Consider the following 20,919-nt stretch of genomic DNA (forward strand, 5'->3'; position numbering starts at 1 on the left):
TCCTAATGACAGTCCTCACGGAGATCGAGGGAGTATTGAACTCAAAGCCCCTCGGTTACGTCTCAAGTGATGTAGCAGATGTCGACCCAGTCACCCCCAACACCCTCTTGATGGGGCGGCTGGACCCCGCGCTACCACAGACAATGTACAGGCCTGAAGAAGCGAACGGCCGAAGAATGTGGAGGTACAGTCAAGTACTGGCTGATAAGTTTTGGAACAGGTTCCTACTCCACTACCTACCGTCTCTACAGACCCGCCAGAAGTGGGTAAAAGAGAGAGACAATTTGACAGAAGGAACAGTCGTCATGATCATCGACCAGTCACTACCCAGAGCTATGTGGCCGGCTGGCCGCGTAAGCAAAGTGATCACCGGTGCCGATGGAAAGGTCCGAGCAGCTGAAGTGCTCGTCCAAGGACGGACTTACACCCGACCCGTGGCGAGGCTAATAGAACTGCCAAGGCTCCCTGATACTATTGATGACGACCATGACCCTATGACTTTGTGAGTTGACTGACCCTTACAGCGGACAGTGCGGTTAATCTGTCTCTGCTCAGCTAATTAGGTGGGACTAATTAGGGGGCGGCTGTTGTGAAGGATCAGATTAAACCGAATATATATATTTATTTATGGATATATATTTAATAGTATTTGTATATCGTTTGATATCCCTTGTATATTCCTTGTACATATACACTGAATATCCCTTTATTCTACTACAGCCCATAATAGTTCATTCTCTTATTGGACAAAAGGACCAGGCGCCAGGGACAAGCCCCTGGCGTTCAAGTTCAAAGGTACCGACGAGACATGCCCTTACTAGCCTCAGCTCCGCGCAGGAATACGGCTACCGAAAGCAGAGCGGCACTACTTGTCCACTGTGCATATAAATATGGCGCAAGAAATGTAGAATTCCTCTTAGTCCTTTACCCTTCTACCCAACTAAGTAACAAGACGTGAAGCCTCACCCCACGATACCGCGTGCGGTGTAGTACGGCCTGTTTGGCCTTAGAATAGCAGTGAGACCTCGTGCGAATTAATAGCTGAATTGCCAGAGTTTGGCACCGTATTTCTATTAAGTAATAATAGTTTATTATGTATGGTGCATCGTTCGGTTAGAGTTCTAAAGTGAGCAGCACCCCCATCGTTTCCTCGCGTTATCTAGAGTCTTAACCAGGTTGGGCAGACCACGCGTGGTGCTTTCATCCGAGGAGTTCTGGGCGAGGACGAGTGGACCTGCACATTGGATTACCTACCCCGACGACTGCTGAGCCCTATACGGCATGGAATATCTATTTGCTTTGGTGCTTTGATTTGTGGAGCGGATAATCGCCAACACCGGTGAGTGTTGGATTTACCCCGAGAGGAGCCAAGGTGAGACGGCGCTCAGACCAGACTGAGGTCGCCTCGCTTCTTCTTCGTTGTGGACCGACAGCGACAGCTACAGCTATCGTCTACAAGAGAGCCCAAGTGTATTCATCTGCGGATCAAGGTTCTACGGGCACTGTGTTCTGTACCTGGACTCTCCCTAGAAATCGTTGACCAGACGGGATACAGCCGACGGCTCTCCTACCCCCCCTACTGGCTTACAACCGGCGGGACCCCTTCAGTATATTATCCAGCTATAATCATTAAGTGACCATCGCTATAATCCCCTAAGAGCCAGGTTGTATACTTGCTTCCTGTGTAACCAGAGATTGGACATTCAGTGTTGATTTGCATACGAGTACTCATTTGCCTTACAAGAGCATTCAATTCAAATCATAAATGTAATAAGTAACTATTATATGTACCTTTTGCTATATATTAAATATTTGACTATTACCTTTGTGTGGACCTGATTTCATATGTGGGAAAGTGTTCATCATACTTAGATATCGTGTACTGTATGGCCAGTAATTAAAGTACATAAAGCGGTAGTGGTTTAATGATACCATACTTATCAATACAGTCAGGGAATTGTACCCCTCAGTTACAATTACATAAACAACATATTCCATGACAATGTAATACGCTCGCCACTCGACACCATAAGTAGAAAAAAATTAAACTGCGTTTTATATCAAAGTAACAATAGTTGTTGAATGCGTATCCTTTTCTCATTTGCCATTTAAACCACCAATGGGTGGGGTTGAGAGAGGTTGACACTAGGTGTGACCATGCTCGGAATCGCTTGTATTTGTACCAGAGTAAAACAAGTTGTTCCCCCATCAGTGATGTGGTTCCCCTCTTGAGTCAGTCAGTGACTTAAAGGTGCTATAGATAACATTCAGTCACTTGATGTCGCACTAGCATGTCGTTTAACCAGGCCAGGTGCATTCCACATGCCTGCAACATGTAAACAACAACATTCATTTTGGACCTGCAAACAGTTTTTTAAATGATAAATTCATTAATCAATAACTTTTTTTGGGGGGGAAGCAATACTTTTATTCCACACCTTTTGTATGTGGATAGCGAGAGTGTGAGAGAGAGAGAGAGTGGGAAGCTGAGAGAGAGAGAGAGAGAGAGAGAGAGAGAGAGAGAAGCTGAGAGAGAGGGAGAGAGAGAGAGAGAGAGAGAGAGAGTGGGAAGCTGATCGAGAGAGACGATCGAGGTATCAGGAGATTTGAATTACCCACCCGTCTTCAAAAGGGTAGAGCTATGGGTGGCTGATTGGCGCAGTGGGCAAGGCGCTCGCCACTAACACAGGAGATGCTGGGTTTGAGCCCAGCTCTCGGCGTTGCTACCGGTTTGGCTGGTCGTTCATACTAACACACATTGGCAGTGTGAGGGGTGGGAAAGCCGGTGGGTGGGGATTGGACGTTGTGGACAGCGACTCCTACAGGTCGGTTGGTGCGCCTGTACAGCAGAATCAGGAAGTATCGGGGGCAGCGTGAGCCTCCCACGCGTTACTCCTCACCACTGAGAGGTCGCACTGTTCAGGTGAAAAGATGCGACAGCTGCCTCCTCGTGTACCGGACCAGTTGCATAGTCTAGCAACGTTCGAGACAGGGGAGGGGAGAATTGAAGGGAGAATTGGCGAGGCGAAATTGGGATGGGAGGAAAATAGAAAAATTAGGAGAAAAAGTGGATCAAAAAAAAGAAGGGGGTAGAGCTATGCATCACTATGGCGTCTGGCTCAGTGATCGCTTTGGCCACAGCCACACTGGAGAGAATCAACCAGTTACACTTCAATCTGGTTGCCGAGTATAATATCGCTTTGCAGTGGAATTGCTCCTCTAACTCTCATTGGTATGGGCAAATATCAGAGAGGGTGTTTGCAGCATGAGAAGCACTCTGGTTTGGGTGGCAGACTGCATCTTAACAAGCTCTTTATTCGGCAGAGAAAGGCTTTTTGAAGGAGCCAGAGCCGGTCTTGGAATGACCTGAATTCCTGAGTCACTGCTGCCGATTTGATTTTTCCACTCATTATTCACAGCCAATTTCCAGAGGCTTTTGTTTGCTACGAATGGGCTTCAGAGCGGCTGGTACCTGCCGTGTCGCGGGCTCAGCCAGAGCGGCTGGTATACCTGGCGTGTCGCGGGCTCAGCCAGACGTCTCAGTGAGGGCTGTGAAGTGCGCCGTGGAATACTGAATTTCAGAGAGCTGACCACTCGCCACCTGGCAAGGCCACAAAGCCAGGGCTCGCCACAAAGTGAAAACGTTGGTGTTCCATCTCTCTCAGAATCGCTTCTCTGTCTCTGATATTAAACCACTCAAAATATCTTCATACAAATATATATATTTGTCACCCGTCACTACTTCAAATGTTCAAAGCTCCTTATAAAGAACCTGTGCTGCAGACCAACTTTCAGAAATGACAAAAAAAACATGTGATTGAGTAATGTGTCATGCTTATAAGATACATATAAAACATGCAAGTATTGAGTAATGTATGCAACACTTATGAGATACATATACAACATGCGAGTAATGTATGACACTTATAAGATACATATAAAACATGTGAGTAATGTATGCCACACTTATAAGGATACATATAAAGTCAGCAGCCTTGGCGTATTGGAGGCCTTCAATGTCACTGACAGGAACTGGTCCAGCTTCACCTTCAACTCCGGCGTCCAAGAATCCTAAATGCACATAAGGATCTCTTTCAGTAAGAAAACACAGCTGTGTACATGTCAGGAGGTGAACAATGCCTCACGCATCGCGATGAGCAGCTGAAAAACCACACCGCAGGTTTATACAGTTTATAAATGTCTTCTCTCTGTGCAATGACTGACAAAATCAATATGACCCAATCACTCGATCGATTACTGTACAATACATCTTCCATTAATTGCATTGGAAATGGAGTGGTGACCACTGAATTGAAAATGGGGGACCCTGATGTAAACAAGACGAAAGTCTCTCTGGTCTGCATCCCCTTAACAATTGTATGTATTGAGCTGTACTGTACTGTACCCACTCTGCAATCTGTTAATAAAGTTTTCAATCAATCAATCAAACCAGGGGACAGACTACCGTTTGAGACTCCAGCTTCTTATTAGAGTTCTTTTTAACCATTATTTTCATATCTGATGTCTCAAGAGACTTCCTGTCCATTCCTCTCTGCATTGACATAAAAGTAAAAGGGCCCTCTGGTAAAAAGTGAATGCCTACAAAGTGCCCTTGTTATTTGGTTCTGTCTTGCCAATTCACTATGCAGGTACAAGTAGGGTGTGAGAATACAGCTTTTTATCAACCAATCACAGTGGTTACTTAGCACATTAAGACTTTCACCAGCCAATTTGACTTCTTAGCAGCCAAATGTAGTTTATAGGATAGAAAATATAAATATACACATTTATATATTTACCCCATATATATCCATATCGGTCTGAATATACCTGCATATAATCCTTTTATATACCTACTTATACACCTGCATATACACACATATTGTATATATATTCATTCACCATATATATCCACATCTGTCTGTATATACCTGCATATAATCCTTTTTACATATATGTAGATACTATATCTATATCTGTACATATCACTTACTAGTTACACTACAACTCTGTACATCCATCTGATTAGCACTATTACTCAGTAGTAGTGCTAATTCATATATTTTATATCCAGTTTAATCACCTGTACATTGTATATTACTAGTGAACTTTACTGCTACACTGCTATAATTTATTTACTGTATATTTTATTCCATTTTTATTCTATTTTATTCTACTCTTATCTTAGGCAATTTGATTTGATTGTTTTGCTATTCTTATTCGTGACCTGTTCTGTCTAAATGTTTAAATGTTGAGCGATTTGCAGTGTCAAATTTCCCTCTGGATAATAAAAGTATTTCTATTCTATTCTATACATTTGTACTCTGGTTGGATGCCAAACTTATTTTTGTTGTACTGTACTCCTACCAATAATAGGACAATACATTTGAATCTAATCTAATCGAATCTAAAGAGATAGGTTGGATACGTGAAAGAAATGGCAAACAGAAGTGACAGACTTACCAGCCACAGCCAAAAGGCTACTAGTATTTGACTGAAGACTAATATTAATTCCAAGGACTGGGTAGAAGTGTAAACAACCCATCACCTTGTTACAACTGACTCTGGTACACGCTCAACACACTCAAGGATCAACATAAATTATTTAAAGTCCCAATCTGTGATTTCTCTGACCATATAAATGTGGGGTATATACGTATAGATTCTTGATGTTTAATCTCTTCAATGGAAAATAAGATAATCTTAATCCGTTGTAATTTTAAATATAGACTCTTAGTTTTTACAAGCAGTACCAACAAAGAAACAAACCGTTTTACAGCCACGAATTACAGCAAATACAATTACAATACAAACCCATGTGTATCTGTTGTTGTCTAGTGTTAGTTTATTTGTATGAAATCGCATCACTGACTGGGCCTTTAAAAAGGGAGAATCTATTACTGAGATATTTTAGGCAACAAACTTGCGTCTAGCCACGCCCCCGTGGCGACGCGGCAGAGCTCTGGCTCTGCCGCGGCAGCATTATGTAGCCGTAATTCCCCCTCTTTTAACATCGACGGTTAGCTCAACTGGTTCGCTGCCTTGCTGTGGATCCTGCGGTGCGTTGGTAACAAGTTCGAATCCCTTCAATTTCTTTTTAACGTGCTTTCGCCGGTTAAGTTTAGGCATTGTTTCGGAGTTGGTTAAGGTTAGGGTTAAGGTTAGGCATTGTTTCGGAGTTGGTTAAGGTTAGAAGGGTTAAGTTTAGGCGCTGTTTCGGAGTTGGTTAAGGTTAGAGTTTGTCGCAGAGAATGGCAATAGAATGCAGCCTATTTCCGCACTGCAGCTCTCTCGCGGTCACATGGTCACAGTTGGTTGCCTAAAATATTCACGCAGTCGGGCCAGGGCACCTGGAAGAGATCCCTGAAGGAGGGGTGGACCTCGGGGTTCCGGATGAAGGGCAGGGCGTAGTAAGGCAGGAACTCGGTGGTCTGGCTCAGGGTGGCCCCCTGGGTCTCCAGGTAGTGCTTGAAGTGGGAGATCCTCTCCTCAAACTCACTTTGGTTCTGGGGGACAGAATTAAATGAATGAATGAATGAATGAATGAATGAATGAATGAATGAATGAATGAATGAATGAATGAATGAATGAATGAATGAATGAATGAATGAATGAATGAATGAATGAATGAATGAATGAATGAATGCGTTTATTTTTGAACATGTATTCTCCATATTCCTCCAAACAATATCAAGCTCCGTCATACATAACAATCATAATGAAAAAGAAATTAAGCAAAAAAGTCAAGAGCAATGTAGTTAGTTTGTTGACATGTTCAAAAAAGGAGTAGAGGGAAGCTAAGCTTATTGATCCCTACCCCCTTACATTTAAAAAAAATTCTCTTCCATTCAATTTGACTTGATTTAACATAATTTAGTATAATACATTATATACTATACTTTGACTTATAGTACAAAAAGAAAAAACTTGAGTCACTTGACAGCAGTAAATACAATACCACACTACATAACACAATATAACATAACTTTGTTTATCCGCATTACTCAATTCTATATTTCTCTAATGTGTATTTTTTAAGCTGCTTTTTAAATTGTGCAATATGTTTACTCATTTTGATGTATTCAGGCAAGTCATTCCACAACTTCACTCCACAAACGGATATGCACATGCTTTTCAGCGTAGTGTGTACCATTGGTTGTTTAAGATTCTCTCTCCCTCTTAAAAAGACCGTCGATTGTGTGATAGTAAAAGGGTTAACCTTCTGTCGTGTGGCAGTGAAAGGGTTAACAATTGTGTGTATTGTGCCGTACTGTATTGTACCCATTCTGCAATCTGTTAATACAATTTTCAATCAATCAATCAATCAAACCACATGGTGGCGCTGGCACGTTGTCATTGTGGCGCTGTGCCCTTTTACCATTGTTTAGGGAAAGCCCTGTGAATGAATGAATAATAATGTCCCCTTTAACAGGGATGTGGTTTTCACTCGTTGGCCACGTGGTGCAAAGTCAAACATCCCTACTGTCACTATCTAACTGATGATGACCATACTTGAGGTCTGGGTGGCGCATTTCATGGAGCTGTAATTAACACAAGGATTCAATGTCCTCCGATGACATCACTGGTGGCCCATATTCAAACTAATTTACTCTCAATAAACTGTCAAACTAAAGTTTATGTTTTTGGGGGGGATGTGTGAGATTATGTCTCTGAGGATGGTCTGTAGCACAGCTTAGTGGACATGTGGTAGAATAGCACCCGCTGCTATACAGCTATCATCAGAATCCGAATCTGAATCAGAAAGGTCTTTATTGCCAAGTAGTTTTCACATACAAGGAATTTGATTAGGTCGTTTTCGGTGCAACATTAACGGACAGACAATAACGGACAGATAATAAGATAACAAGGTGGAATAAAATAAAATGGAATATAAACTAAGTTCAAATAGAAGCACAATAGAATATAATAGAATTATGAAATAAGAAATAGGCCAGGGCTGTACAACTGTAAAATAAAAAGGTGGAATAAAATACAATGGGATATAAACTAAATTAAAATAGAAGCATAATAGAATATAATATAATTATAAAATAAAAATAAGCCAGGGCTGTACAACTGTGCACAATGTGGTCAAGTATATACACACTAATTAGAATAAAAATAACAATACAGTGGGAAGGAATATTTAGCAGGGCTGTGCAATTGGACAGTTATGGGCAAAGAGTATGAACAGTGAAGTATGAAGAGTTTGATTGTATTTACAAATATATAGTCCAGTGGGGTGTGTTAATGTAACACAGTGGGGGGTGTCAGTGGGGGTCCCGAGCCTTGTTGATGAGGCGCACTGCAGAGGGGAAGAAACTGTTCTTGTGTGGCGTGAGGTTTTGGCCCTGATGGATCATGAGACTTAATAAACAATGGTGGAGGCTGAGAACAGAAACACTGGCCGCTTATGGTGATACTTGGACATTAAAGGGGTGGTTTAGGCTTGGGCGGTATGACGGTATTACGGTATACCAGGATATTTCGAAATCCCGCCGGTATGATTCTCAATACCGTGATGTCACAGACTGCTATTACACTGACACGGAGTTGATTGTAGTGCACAGCACGCGCCAGCAGAGGGTTACGTGGCTATCGTTCCGGGAGCTAACGTTAGTAGTACTAGGCTGGTGCGGGCTAACTGGCTATCGTTCTGGGAGCTAACGTTAGTAGTAGTAGGCTGGTGCGGGCTAACTGGCTATCGTTCTGGGAGCTAACGTTAGTAGTACTAGGCTGGTGCGGGCTAAATGGCTATCGTTCTGGGAGCTAACGTTAGTAGTACTAGGCTGGTGCGGGCTAACTGGCTATCGTTCCGGGAGCTAACGTTAGTAGTACTAGGCTGGTGCGGGCTAACTGGCTATCGTTCCGTGATTTGTTTACTTGGTAACACGGATTGCTAAGGAATTTAGGTTTGAGGTTGAAGAAAGTGCACTTTTAGGTTGAAAGAACGGCCCTAATGTCAACGTGTTTCAATATAAGCGTTATGTATGGTGATAACGAGTATATTGTTAGCCCCCCCCCCCCGCTGATGAAAATGAAAGTCATACCGTCATAATACCCATACCGGGGTATTATGTCAGCAAGGTATGACGGTATGAAAAAAATGATACCGCCCAAGCCTAGGGCGGTTCACCCAAAATTACCCCCTTATGCTATCTATCCAGATAGTTTTGAAGAGTTTGAGATATCTGCTGTAGAGATATCTGCAGTGCTGCCATTCCGATATAATGGAGCTGAATGACGCTCACAATGCAATGTGCTAAAAAATACATTTGAAAAACTCAACAGCAACGTCTCTTTCCAGAAATCATGACCTGGTTACTCAAGATAATCCACAGACCTTGTTGTGAACAGTTTCATTTGGGAACTGTTTTCTACCTAAGTACACCGCCATATATTATTATGGGGGTGTACTTCGGTAGAAAGTAGTTCCCTATTTTCCCTAATAGTGCCATCCAGCTCCATTGTATTGGAGTGACGGCAGACATCCATACGGCAAATATCTCCAAAACATCCGTTTGTTGGACAGCGATGATGATGACCATCTCCGCCAGATTTGTGTCCATTTTGACGGACAGAACATTTCTGAATCAATGAACTTTTGGAACTGACAGATACGTCACTGTCTGTTAGAAAAGCAGCTGTTGGATAGGACCTGATGATGTGTCCGAATCTGCAAAGGGCCAATTACATTACATCCAAGTTTTAAAACTTTAAGAACCTTCTGTTCTAGGGCGGCTGAGTGGCGCAGTGGGCAAGGCGCTCGCCACTAATGCGGGAGATGCTGGTATCGAGCCCAGCTCTCGCCGTTGCTACCGGCTTGGCCGGTCGTCATACTAACACAATTGGCAAGTGTTAGAGGGTGGGAAAGCCGGTGGGTGGGGATTTGACGTTGTGGACAGCGACTACTACAGGTCGGTTGGGTGACGCCTGTACAGCGGAAACAGGAAGTGACGGGGGCAGCGTGAGCCTCCCACGCGTTACTCCTCGCCACTGAGAGTTCGAGCTGTCTGGTGAAAAGATGTGACAGGCTGCCTCCTCGTGTACCAGAGGGGACACGTGATGCAAGGCTTCTGTCCTCACTACAGCCGACCAGTGGGAGGCATAGTCTAGCAACGTTCAAGATAGGGGAGGGAAGAATTGGAAATACGAAATTGGAATGGGAGAAAAATAGAAAATAAGGAGAAAAAGTGGATAAAAAAAAAGAACCTTCTACAGGAAATGGAGAGAATCACACATCTGCTGAGGCTGCAAGAAGAAAAGTTTGAATGGAAATGGGGAAAATGGGAAGAATACAGGAGGGGAAGTAACGACATCACAGAGGTTTGAAAAGGATACAAGGAAATGAATAAAAATGTAAATAAATAATGCAAATGTAGAATGGACCGAAGGACCCATGTCACACTTTTTCTTTACTCATTTTTTGTCTATTTGTTTTAATTTATGTACTGTGTATTGTCTATGAATGTTGTCTATGTATGTTGTTGAAAAAATGAAAATAAAAATTTAAGTTTAAAAAAATAATAAACTTCTGTTCTATCTCTGCTTTGTGATGGATTAATGTAGCCAGGCCCAAAGCATTTCAATGTTATCACATAATAATAATAATAATAATAATAATAATAATAATAATAATAATAATAATAATAATAATAATAATAATAATAATAATAATAATAATAATAATAATAATAATAATACATTAAATGTATATAGCACACTTTAAACTCACCAAGATCTCAAGGTGCTTCACAGCCCCTTTTGGCCCAGAGGAGAATATTAAAGTTAATCCGCTGGTTTATTGGCAGCCAGTGAAGGGAGTGGAGGACTGGGGAGATGTGTTGGGTTTTCCGGGCTCAATAAGAGTTGAGTAGTAGGAGGCCCTAGCGGCTCTCAGTGCGGATGAGTATGCCATCTGATGTTGTCGGTATGACAGCTGATGGACTGTTAGCTGATGGACACATAGCATTGCATTGTGATGGATCAATGTAGCCAGGCCCAAAGCCTTTCAACATGATCACATAGCATTGCTTTGTGATGAATCAATGTAGCCAGGCCCATAGCCTTTCAACGTTATCACATAGCATTGCTTTGTGATGGATCAATGTAGCCAGGCCCAAAGCCTTTCAACATGATCACATAGCATTGCTTTGTGATGGATCAATGTAGCCAGGCCCAAAGCCTTTCAACGTTATCACATAGCATTGCATTGTGATGGATCAATGTAGCCAGGCCCAAAGCCTTTCAACATTATCACATAGCATTGCTTTGTGATGGATCAATGTAGCCAGGCCCAAAGCCTTTCAACATTATCACATAGCATTGCTTTGTGATGGATCAATGTAGTGTGGTATAATATATTGTCCTCATGTAAATATATCCCCCTCCCCTGTATCCCCTTACCTATGCCCCCCCCTCTCTGTGGAATAAGATATCCCCCTCCCCTGTATCCCCTTACCTGTGCCCCCCCCCCCTCTCTGTGGAATCACCCCCCTCCCCTGTGTCCCCAAACCTGTACCCCCTCCCCCCCATCTGACCTATCAAATGGGACCACACCCCCTCCTGTTAACTATATAGATCTCCTCTTGAGATCTATCTGGGTCTTTTACCTGGGTCACTTCAGCTGACTACCTGGGGAGAGCCCCTCAGCCATTCTCTCTATGTAATCTATCTGTTTGGTTAATAAACCTTGTTATTATCCAAGCCTCGGTTGACTGAGACATTCTTCATCAGGATATCCACAAATATCCCACAATTGGCGTCTACGAACTTGTGACGGACTTTTTGCGTCCTCCCGGCGTGCTGTATTGTTTTCAGCTATACAGAGAAAAGTGAGTATAATAGGATGGTCGACCAAAAATGTATGGAAGGAATTAAAACGTTCCCGCTTTTCTCTGTGCCAGGTGAATATTACAGAATGTTGTCAAATATTGAGATCATGGCTGAGTGAGAATAATGTGCATTAATATATCTGATCTGTATTGAGAATCGTACCGGGGAAACGCGTGTACCTGGGTCCTTATCTGGACAGATGTTCTGAAAGGATGGGTTGTCTGTGCTATTCCCGGATTTGGCTGTTGCCAAACCGAAAGTTAGGGCACAAAATAATCGGTTGTTGGTTTGCTAACCCAAGTCTAGCTGATGCAGGCTAAAATATAGGCAACAAGGCAAGAAGTGTGGGCTTATTATGATGTGATATCCATGGAAAACGCTACTCTATTGGAACCTATTAATTACCAGAGTAGCGTCATAATATTCATTGTTTCAACCTCAAACTAAACCCACAATATCTTCCATTCCTGAAAACGATGTATTTGGATTGAATTCCAATTGATTATACAGATAGCGGGAAGATGACCTGTCTCGGGAGTACGTGAATGTACATTTAACGAGTCGCAGGTCGAAGGGACCGTGAGTGTGATTAAAAGGTATATATAATCTAATATATCGCTGGTAAATTTCGAAGTCAGGTTCGGTCGTTATGACTTTAATAACGATGTGTAGTTAAATCAAGGGATAAATGCCTTGTCGCAACAGATGTTGGACGACTAAACGTACAGCGATCCAATACAGTCAGATATACACACACGTTAACTTATATGTATTAATGTTTGTTTGTCTGTTTTAAGTCTCGTTTGTATGTGCACAAGTATTATAGGACCCGTCGCGTTGCTTTATTGAGTCAAGAACCGGCTACGGATAGCGCGACGAGCATTGAGAGACGAGATACCGTTATACAAAGAATAACATTGAAGTGCAGTTCACGGGAACAAACTAGGATAGTAATTTCCGGATTCCGCAGAACACCGGCCCACGGGAACGGCCATTTGGGGAAGTATAGTTTTATCGTTTCAGTTTGTTTACGTTTCACATATGCACAGGCGCGTTCATTCGGTAACAAAACGCTGGTATAGGAATTCCAGGCTATTGAGAGCTCGTGGAAAAATACTGTATGAATTGCAAAGCGTTATTTCCGAGGCGAATGAGAACACACGAACGTCGCATGGAGCAATGACGTGACACTATGCGCGCCGTGAAGTTATTATTTTATATTAAACTATCCATAAGCGAACGTAAAGTGTAATGTACCCAAGGCCAAGGGTGCGTGAAATCCACGTGTAGTATATGTTTTATTTGTATATGTATGTGCGCGCTGCTATTGGAAAATGTTGAGTTGAGGTGGCGAGATGCGGGTTGCTGACGACACGTAACGGATCCAACCCAACACAACAGCTGTCCCCGGTGAGTATGAAAAATCATAAATATAGATGCATTGATTGATTGAAAACTTTATTAACAGATTGCAGAATGGGTACAATACAGCACAGCTCAATACACAATTGTTAAGGGGATGCAGACCAGAGAGAGACTTTAGTCTTGTTTACATCAGGGTCCCCCATTTTCAATACCAGATTTGTTTACATCAGGGTCCCCCATTTTCAATACCAGATTTGTTTACATCAGGGTCCCCCATTTTCAATTTATCAGAACATATTATGACATACATGACATACAGATAGTCAGTACTGCTACATCTGTACATTTATGACATACCAGATTTGCAAATTTAGTACTGTTTGTGATACAAAAGGAGTCAAGAAAAGGGAGTCATTTGACGTAGAAACTGTACATATACACAACTATCAGTTACAGCAAATTACAACTATCTCAGATCACTTGAGTGTTTATGTTGCTTTAATTTACACATTATAAGTCACATAAAGCTAATTACAATGTCTGTTTCAGAATTATAATACATCTGTGGGCGTACCTTGTAGTCCACATAAACAGCGTTAGATTAGGCTTTATAAGCTTTCAATGTTGAAAACTTGGAACACAAACAACATAGATTATGTTTAAAAGTAAGATGTTTAGGTTATATTCACTTGAGTTAATGTGTTTATCTAAAGAACCAATGAAAGATAACTAGCCCTTTCCATTGTAAGACATTTTTAAACATGATTCAAAATGTGTGGTTCCACATTCATATGTACACAAACATGAGATCTGGCTAATGTTTGTTGAGCACACAGACAGTCAAAGAGGATTCACCCAGGTCTTGGAAAAGAGTGGAAAATTAACATGTGTTTGTATTTACAGATCTGGCTCTGAGGCGAGATGCAAAACAGTGCATGACTACACCCAAAGCGTATCACAAAAGACTGAAGCTCCAACAATTTGCATGTCAACCGAGAGACAGTGCAGAGCTGAGAGACAATCGATTGACCATTTGGAACAAATCTGCATCCAAATACCCACATGTAAATTTCTTCAGAGTGGGCACTTGGGAGACAAAACAATGCAAATGCCTAGAGAGGACTCTGACCACACCTAGAGACGACGATAGCAGACACCATTGGATGGACACTTGAAACCCACAGGGTATGCCTACACTCTGACCACAGACTTGGTGGAGCAACAGAGAACCACTTAGTTAAACATGAAATCAGACACAAATGATGATGTTGCAGTCATGAAAGTCTACCTAATTCCCATACTAACAATAACTAACCAGTTGTTTTCATCATCTCTTTTCAAGAGGCACACAAATTAGAGATATGAATTCTGAATAAAACCAAACAAAGTAGAAGTGCCTGAGATGAAAGATCAATGATGAAAACAATTTAACATACTATCCCCCTCCTTCTATTCTCTGCTTAACCACTAACTCCTTGCAAATTTCAAGTACTTTCCACGACTGCAAAATTATCAACAACATTGATCATTTAGCTGACACTTTTATCCAAAGCGACTCACAGGTTCTGTACGACAGGACATCAGGCAAGGCACATCTCTATCAGCTGAGTAACAATGTTCATCAAAGTGTTGAGTGCCACAGTGTAGGTTAGTTTTATTAGTGTTGAGTGCTACAGTGTAGATTAGTTTATTAGGACAAATGCATGCTACCTAGATTTTATGTTTTTTCCCCATGCTATGCTATGATGAGCCACACTGAGATGTGAAGAACAACCGAGAAGTCATGGCGAGGTAAGTATCTTGAAGAAGCACACCATCGTACGCGGCCTGAGGTAAGATCAACTTCAATTTAAGACCATCAGAATATGAAGACAAGGAGCTATTTTATCTGATTCAAGACTTTGGCCATTCATTTACAAATTTTATTTAAAGCCTAATGCTGTAAGATCTAGTTAGACACAAGATCTGATAAAATTGTAGTGAATGTGACCTTCTTGACGTAAAGAATCACTGCTAATGCAATTAGCTTGCATTTCTTATTGTCAATTAAGTGATTTTATTTACAATGAATTGAATTAATCCCAAAATGATTTTCCACTTTAGCAGAAAGGCGTTGAATCATTTATGTGAGGAGTTTTCTAAGGCAGTGTTTATCACCCTCAGATCACGAATTGGTGAGAGGACAGGACGAATGAGACGACGCGTGACTTGAACCAAGGAGCTGCGGACACAACCAGAGGCGACGACAACAACCGTGGGAGAACCATCCAACCCAGCCCACAGACATCCCCAAGAAAGTGGAGCAGAGGACCACGAAGGAGACTGACCAAGGAGACACTGACGAAGAGGAGATCAACCTTTGACGGCCTCCACCCCGGCACTGCAGACCAAACCCATCACCTGCAGATGGGAACCAAAGCCCCGACCATCAAGGTGGATTCCCATGACAAGATTGTCATCCGTGTGAGAGAGAGCGTCCTACTGACTAGCCACTACACCGGCGGGCCCTCGCCCTCCATCAAGTGGTACCGCAATGACGAGGAGAGGACAGCGAAACCAGCACAACACATTCAAAAACGCCCTGACCACCATGTCTCTGGGCCTGATGGGAGCCAAGCGTGAGCACAGTGGCGGATGTGTGGTGGTGATGGAGAGCAGCGCAGACAAGTGACCCTTGACAGGGAATGGACGACGACCAGTGAATATTCCCGACTGCATCGTCAAGAAGAGACACATAGCAAATGAGACTGTCTTACTGCCACACGACAGGCTCACAGAAACATCAACTGAATGTACGATACGTTCAACACACAGCAGGTCACACAGAAGGACACATCCCCGACCGAGAACAGATGATCAACACGACACAGCAACTGTCAGATTCACAAACAAGAACTGTTTCACAGAGTTCATATGTATCTGGAAAATTATGGACTAAGAATATGATGAAATACAATCAGTAAGATTGCATTAACCAATTTTATAATAGCAATGAGAAATGATCAGAGAGTCACATTGCAAAATGCTATTGTTAAACAGGGCAGAACCAGTTGGGTTGTTCCAAGACACCAAGTTTGGTTACTGTATTACATCACATTTGAATTACTTAGGTTACAAAATTGTATTGTCAGACAAGAAAGAATCAGTTGTTTTATTCTTTCATAGAAGAGGACATGTAACGTTGTTTTGCACCTGTATGGTGAACCATTGATAGTATATGCACTAGAATAACATACAGAAGCGATGCATAAGACGTTTTATCGCCTCATTTATAGAGAAGAAATGGAGAAAATTGCCTGATTCTAAGTAAAGACCAACAAAACTGAGGCAATCACAGATGAAAGTGACACTCAAACTCAGGTTAAATACAACTGGATCCTAAGTAATTTAATCATGTTAGTTTTATTAACCACCAGGTTAACGGTTGTTAAAATGTTTTTGTACACATTAGCCTTATGTGCAAATCCTATTCCTAATAATTATGCACACGATTTTGTTTTTCACCCTGTGCACTCTGACCACACAGAGACAGTGCTCACATGTATGTAATAGTTGTATTACTATGCCTGTATGCACAACCATCACATTAGCTCCCCTGAATCACGACATGAACGACTGAAGGTATGCCAAGATATTTGCACAGCTATAGCTTCTAATGATTATGTTAATTGTTGTTTGATATCAGAGTTGAGGACCACTCATTGATATAGATATTTTGAACGATTAATAAAAGAAAATGGTGATATCTATTCCCACATCTCTGATATCAAAATAACACAGACCGCAGTCCAGTCGATCATGTCATGAATCAAGTATGTAAATAATACTATTTTAAACTATTAGGCCAACCAACAGAACACATTGGCCAACATTTTCATTATTTTAATTATTTTCTATTTTCTGATAACCGATGGATTACATCGGTCCCCACTTTTACCTGTTCCAAACAATCCTGGTATATTATACATTAATCTCACCCACATTATAAGAAAGAAAAGTGAGTATTGTGGTATAATATATTGTCCTCATGTAAATATATCCCCCTCCCCTGTATCCCCTTACCTATGCCCCCCCCCTCTCTGTGGAATAAGATATCCCCCTCCCCTGTATCCCCTTACCTGTGCCCCCCCCCCCTCTCTGTGGAATCACCCCCCTCCCCTGTGTCCCCAAACCTGTACCCCCTCCCCCCCATCTGACCTATCAAATGGGACCACACCCCCTCCTGTTAACTATATAGATCTCCTCTTGAGATCTATCTGGGTCTTTTACCTGGGTCACTTCAGCTGACTACCTGGGGAGAGCCCCTCAGCCATTCTCTCTATGTAATCTATCTGTTTGGTTAATAAACCTTGTTATTATCCAAGCCTCGGTTGACTGAGACATTCTTCATCAGGATATCCACAAATATCCCACAGTAGCCAGGCCCAAAGCCTTTCAACGTTATCACATAGCATTGCTTTGTGATGGATCAATGTAGCCAGGCCCAAAGCCTTTCAACATGATCACATAGCATTGCTTTGTGATGGATCAATGTAGCCAGGCCCAAAGCCTTTCAACGTTATCACATAGCATTGCTTTGTGATGGATCAATGTAGCCAGGCCCAAAGCCTTTCAACGTTATCACATAGCATTGCTTTGTGATGGATCAATGTAGCCAGGCCCAAAGCCTTTCAACATGATCACATAGCATTGCTTTGTGATGGATCAATGTAGCCAGGCCCAAAGCCTTTCAACATGATCACATAGCATTGCATTGTGATGGATCAATGTAGCCAGGCCCAAAGCCTTTCAACATGATCACATAGCATTGCTTTGTGATGGATCAATGTAGCCAGGCCCAAAGCCTTTCAAAATTAAAACACAGCATTGCATTGTGCTATGTGCAAGTAAAAAAAACAGACTTCTTTAGAAGTAGATGTTATAGCTCATTGATTCTCAAACCTTTTCACGTCAAGGACCCCCAAATTGACATATAATAGATCAGGGACCCCCATTTGATAAGATTGTGTCTCTGGACCCTTAGTCCAGAATTCCATAATGTACGTAGGGGGTGAAAAACCTTTGATCAGAAAAGTCATTCCTATACATCCTTGCATTGGGCGAACTTCTACTGAATGATAGTTTCGCTGGGGACCCCCTAGAGCCCACTCAAGGCCACACTTTGAGAAACACTGTTGTAGCTGTTTACATACATGTCTGCCGAGGTGGTTCTTCAGGGGGAAGATGGTGAAGTGGATGTACAGGTTGAACTCCAGTCTCTGGACATGAGGGTCCAAGTCCCTGACCTCAGAGGGAACGTTCTCCGTCCACAGCTCGAAGAACACCTTCAGGTCTCCATCGTCAAAGGAGCTCAGGAGGTCCCTCTGTGAAGAAGATTGGTGGATATACAGGAGTGTTTATAAAATCAGAGGTTTCTGTTGTCATCTCAGCTGTTCATTATATCTCATTTCAGCTGTAAACTGTTAGCTAGTATCATTTACCTGAATGATAAGTATCTTTGCGTCTCTTTGAGTGTTTCCATGAGGTTTTGATACAAGTTTTCCTTTGTTTTTGCACTCCTTGTCGAAATTCCGAATGGTTTCTTCGAATTCCTCAACCTTCAGGTACTGGACAAAAAGAAAAAAGAAAGATATGATGAACTTCAAATTCAAGCACAAGTGTAGCAATAACACCACTTCCCCTTCACCACTACAGAATTGGAATAATGTACTATTGCATACTTCCTTGATCATCCCAAGTAGATCAGCCTCATTGGCCAAGATGTCCCCCATCTTTGCTATCTCCCTGGAACTCATGTGAACACTCTGTAGAACCTGAGAGAAAGAACATGGAGAGACACCTCTTTTGTTGCATATTCTTGCTGGGAAATGTGCTGCTTACCGTCTTATCCAGAGTCAGCCAAGAAGGCACAGAGAGGAAATTGGTATATAGGCTATCTTCTTGTCTGACTCTGGAGAAGATGGTAAGTGCATTTCCCATTATGTTGCTGTGCACCTTTAACAATGGATGTTTAGATTAGCTTCAATGTACAGTATGTACAGTACAAAGAAATTAAGTTGGCATCTCACTAGAGAGTGCAAAGTAACAGTAAAGTGCATAGCAGTATACAGTGCAGCGTGTGAATATGTGGAGTATATGACGAAGCTACGAACTAAATATGTTAATCTAATACAGTAGTATTATATACAGTGGTACATGAATACACTATTGATTGATTGAAAATTGTATTAACAGATTGCAGAATGGGTACAGTACAGTACAGCTCAATACACAATTGTTAAGGGGATGCAGACCAGAGAAAGACTTTCGTCTTGTTTACATCAGGGTCCCCCATTTTCAATTCATCATAACATTGACATACACGACATACAGATAGACAGTACTACTGCTACATCTATACATTTATGACATACCAGATTTGCAGTAAACCATACTAGCCTTGCAATGTTTGAATGGCAAGAAAGCCGAACTAGGTTTGCAATGGATAATAATGAGGGTTGTCACTTGACTTACCTCAACAAGGAAGGCAGCGACATCAACAACAGCGTTATCAGGGACAAGCTTTGCAAAATCTGGCAAGCATTTGATAACTGTCCTTGGATATCTAACGCTATAGCCGTTAGCTTAGCAAGCAAGACAACTCACGTTAGTTAGCCATGTATGAATCTATTTCTAACTAGCACTGACTCTATTCGCGTGTCGGTTTTCTTTTGCATAACGTTACCGGTCAGTTATATAGGATCGTTCTGCTGTGTAGCGCCGTCAACTACACTCATGGTTGTTGCTCACGGAGGCTAAAAACAAAAGGCGCTAGCTAGCAACGCAGGCCCAGGCCAGCAACCGTACACAACAAAACACCTAGCAACCAGATTGTTGTCTTCTTCTCTTCTTCTTCTTATTGAGGTTTAACGGCGGCTGGCCACTTTTAGGGCATTACCGCCATCTTCTGGTATCCTTAATCCCCTACAGCAGGGGTAGGCAACCCTAGGCACGCGTGCCCATAGATATGCGCGTGCCTGCCAAATCACGTGACCCAAATCAGCCAATGGAAGCGCGGGGCCTCTAAGCGCGGGGCTTCTAAGCGCTGCGATCTGACGTTCTGCAGCTGCATACTATTGAGCGGGGCCTCTAAGCGCCGCTACTGTGGTGGTTCTGGGGTTCTGCAGCTGGATACTATTGCATTTCCTCGTCAAACAGCCTGCAAACTACCTGGCGTTCTATCGCCATGCTCTAAGACAAACTCTAACCTTAACCAACTTCGAAAGAGTGCCTAAGCTTAACCGTCGAAAGAACTTGCTGTCACGCTCTAAGACAAACTCTAACCTTAACCAACTTCGAAAGAGTGCCTAAGCTTAACCAGTGCAGAAACAGGCGTCGGCCAATCAGAGAGCGTCTTGCCAGAAATGCGGCTACGGAAAGTATAGACGCCTCTTAGCGGCGTTATTTTGTTCCGTAGCCGTATTTCTGGCAGACGCTCTCTGATTGGCCACTGGCTGACGCTCTCTGATTGGCCACTGACATGTTTGCCCAATCGCGTGACGAGCTGTGCCTTTGCCCATTTCCGCGTCGAACAGCCTGCAAACTACCTGGCGTTCTATCGCCATGCTCTAAGACAAACTCTAACCTTAACCAACTTCGAAAGAGTGCCTAAGCTTAACCTTCGAAAGAACTTGCCGTCACGCTCTAAGACAAACTCTAACCTTAACCAACTTCGAAAGA

General features: G+C 42.4%; 1 protein-coding gene across 2 annotated transcripts in view; it reads right to left on the minus strand.

The window, feature by feature from the left end:
- The window catches only part of LOC311227242 (lisH domain-containing protein ARMC9-like), an 88,166-nt gene extending 68,246 nt beyond the window's left edge, over positions 1-19,920 (minus strand). For both annotated transcript variants that reach the window (XM_084312822.1, XM_084312821.1), the window contains exons 1-6: positions 19,714-19,920; positions 18,921-19,013; positions 18,681-18,806; positions 18,393-18,563; positions 6,351-6,506; positions 3,979-4,071 (exon numbers count right to left, since the gene is read on the minus strand). In XM_084312822.1, coding sequence (XP_084168948.1) covers positions 3,979-4,071; positions 6,351-6,506; positions 18,393-18,563; positions 18,681-18,806; positions 18,921-18,995 — 621 coding nt within the window. In that variant the 5' untranslated portion in view covers positions 18,996-19,013; positions 19,714-19,920. The remainder of the gene's footprint in view (positions 1-3,978; positions 4,072-6,350; positions 6,507-18,392; positions 18,564-18,680; positions 18,807-18,920; positions 19,014-19,713) is intronic.
- Between the last annotated feature and the right edge of the window lie 999 nt (positions 19,921-20,919).

This window comes from Notolepis coatsorum (genome assembly GCF_963971535.1).
Source record: "Notolepis coatsorum genome assembly, chromosome: 4".
Taxonomy (NCBI): domain Eukaryota; kingdom Metazoa; phylum Chordata; class Actinopteri; order Aulopiformes; family Paralepididae; genus Notolepis; species Notolepis coatsorum.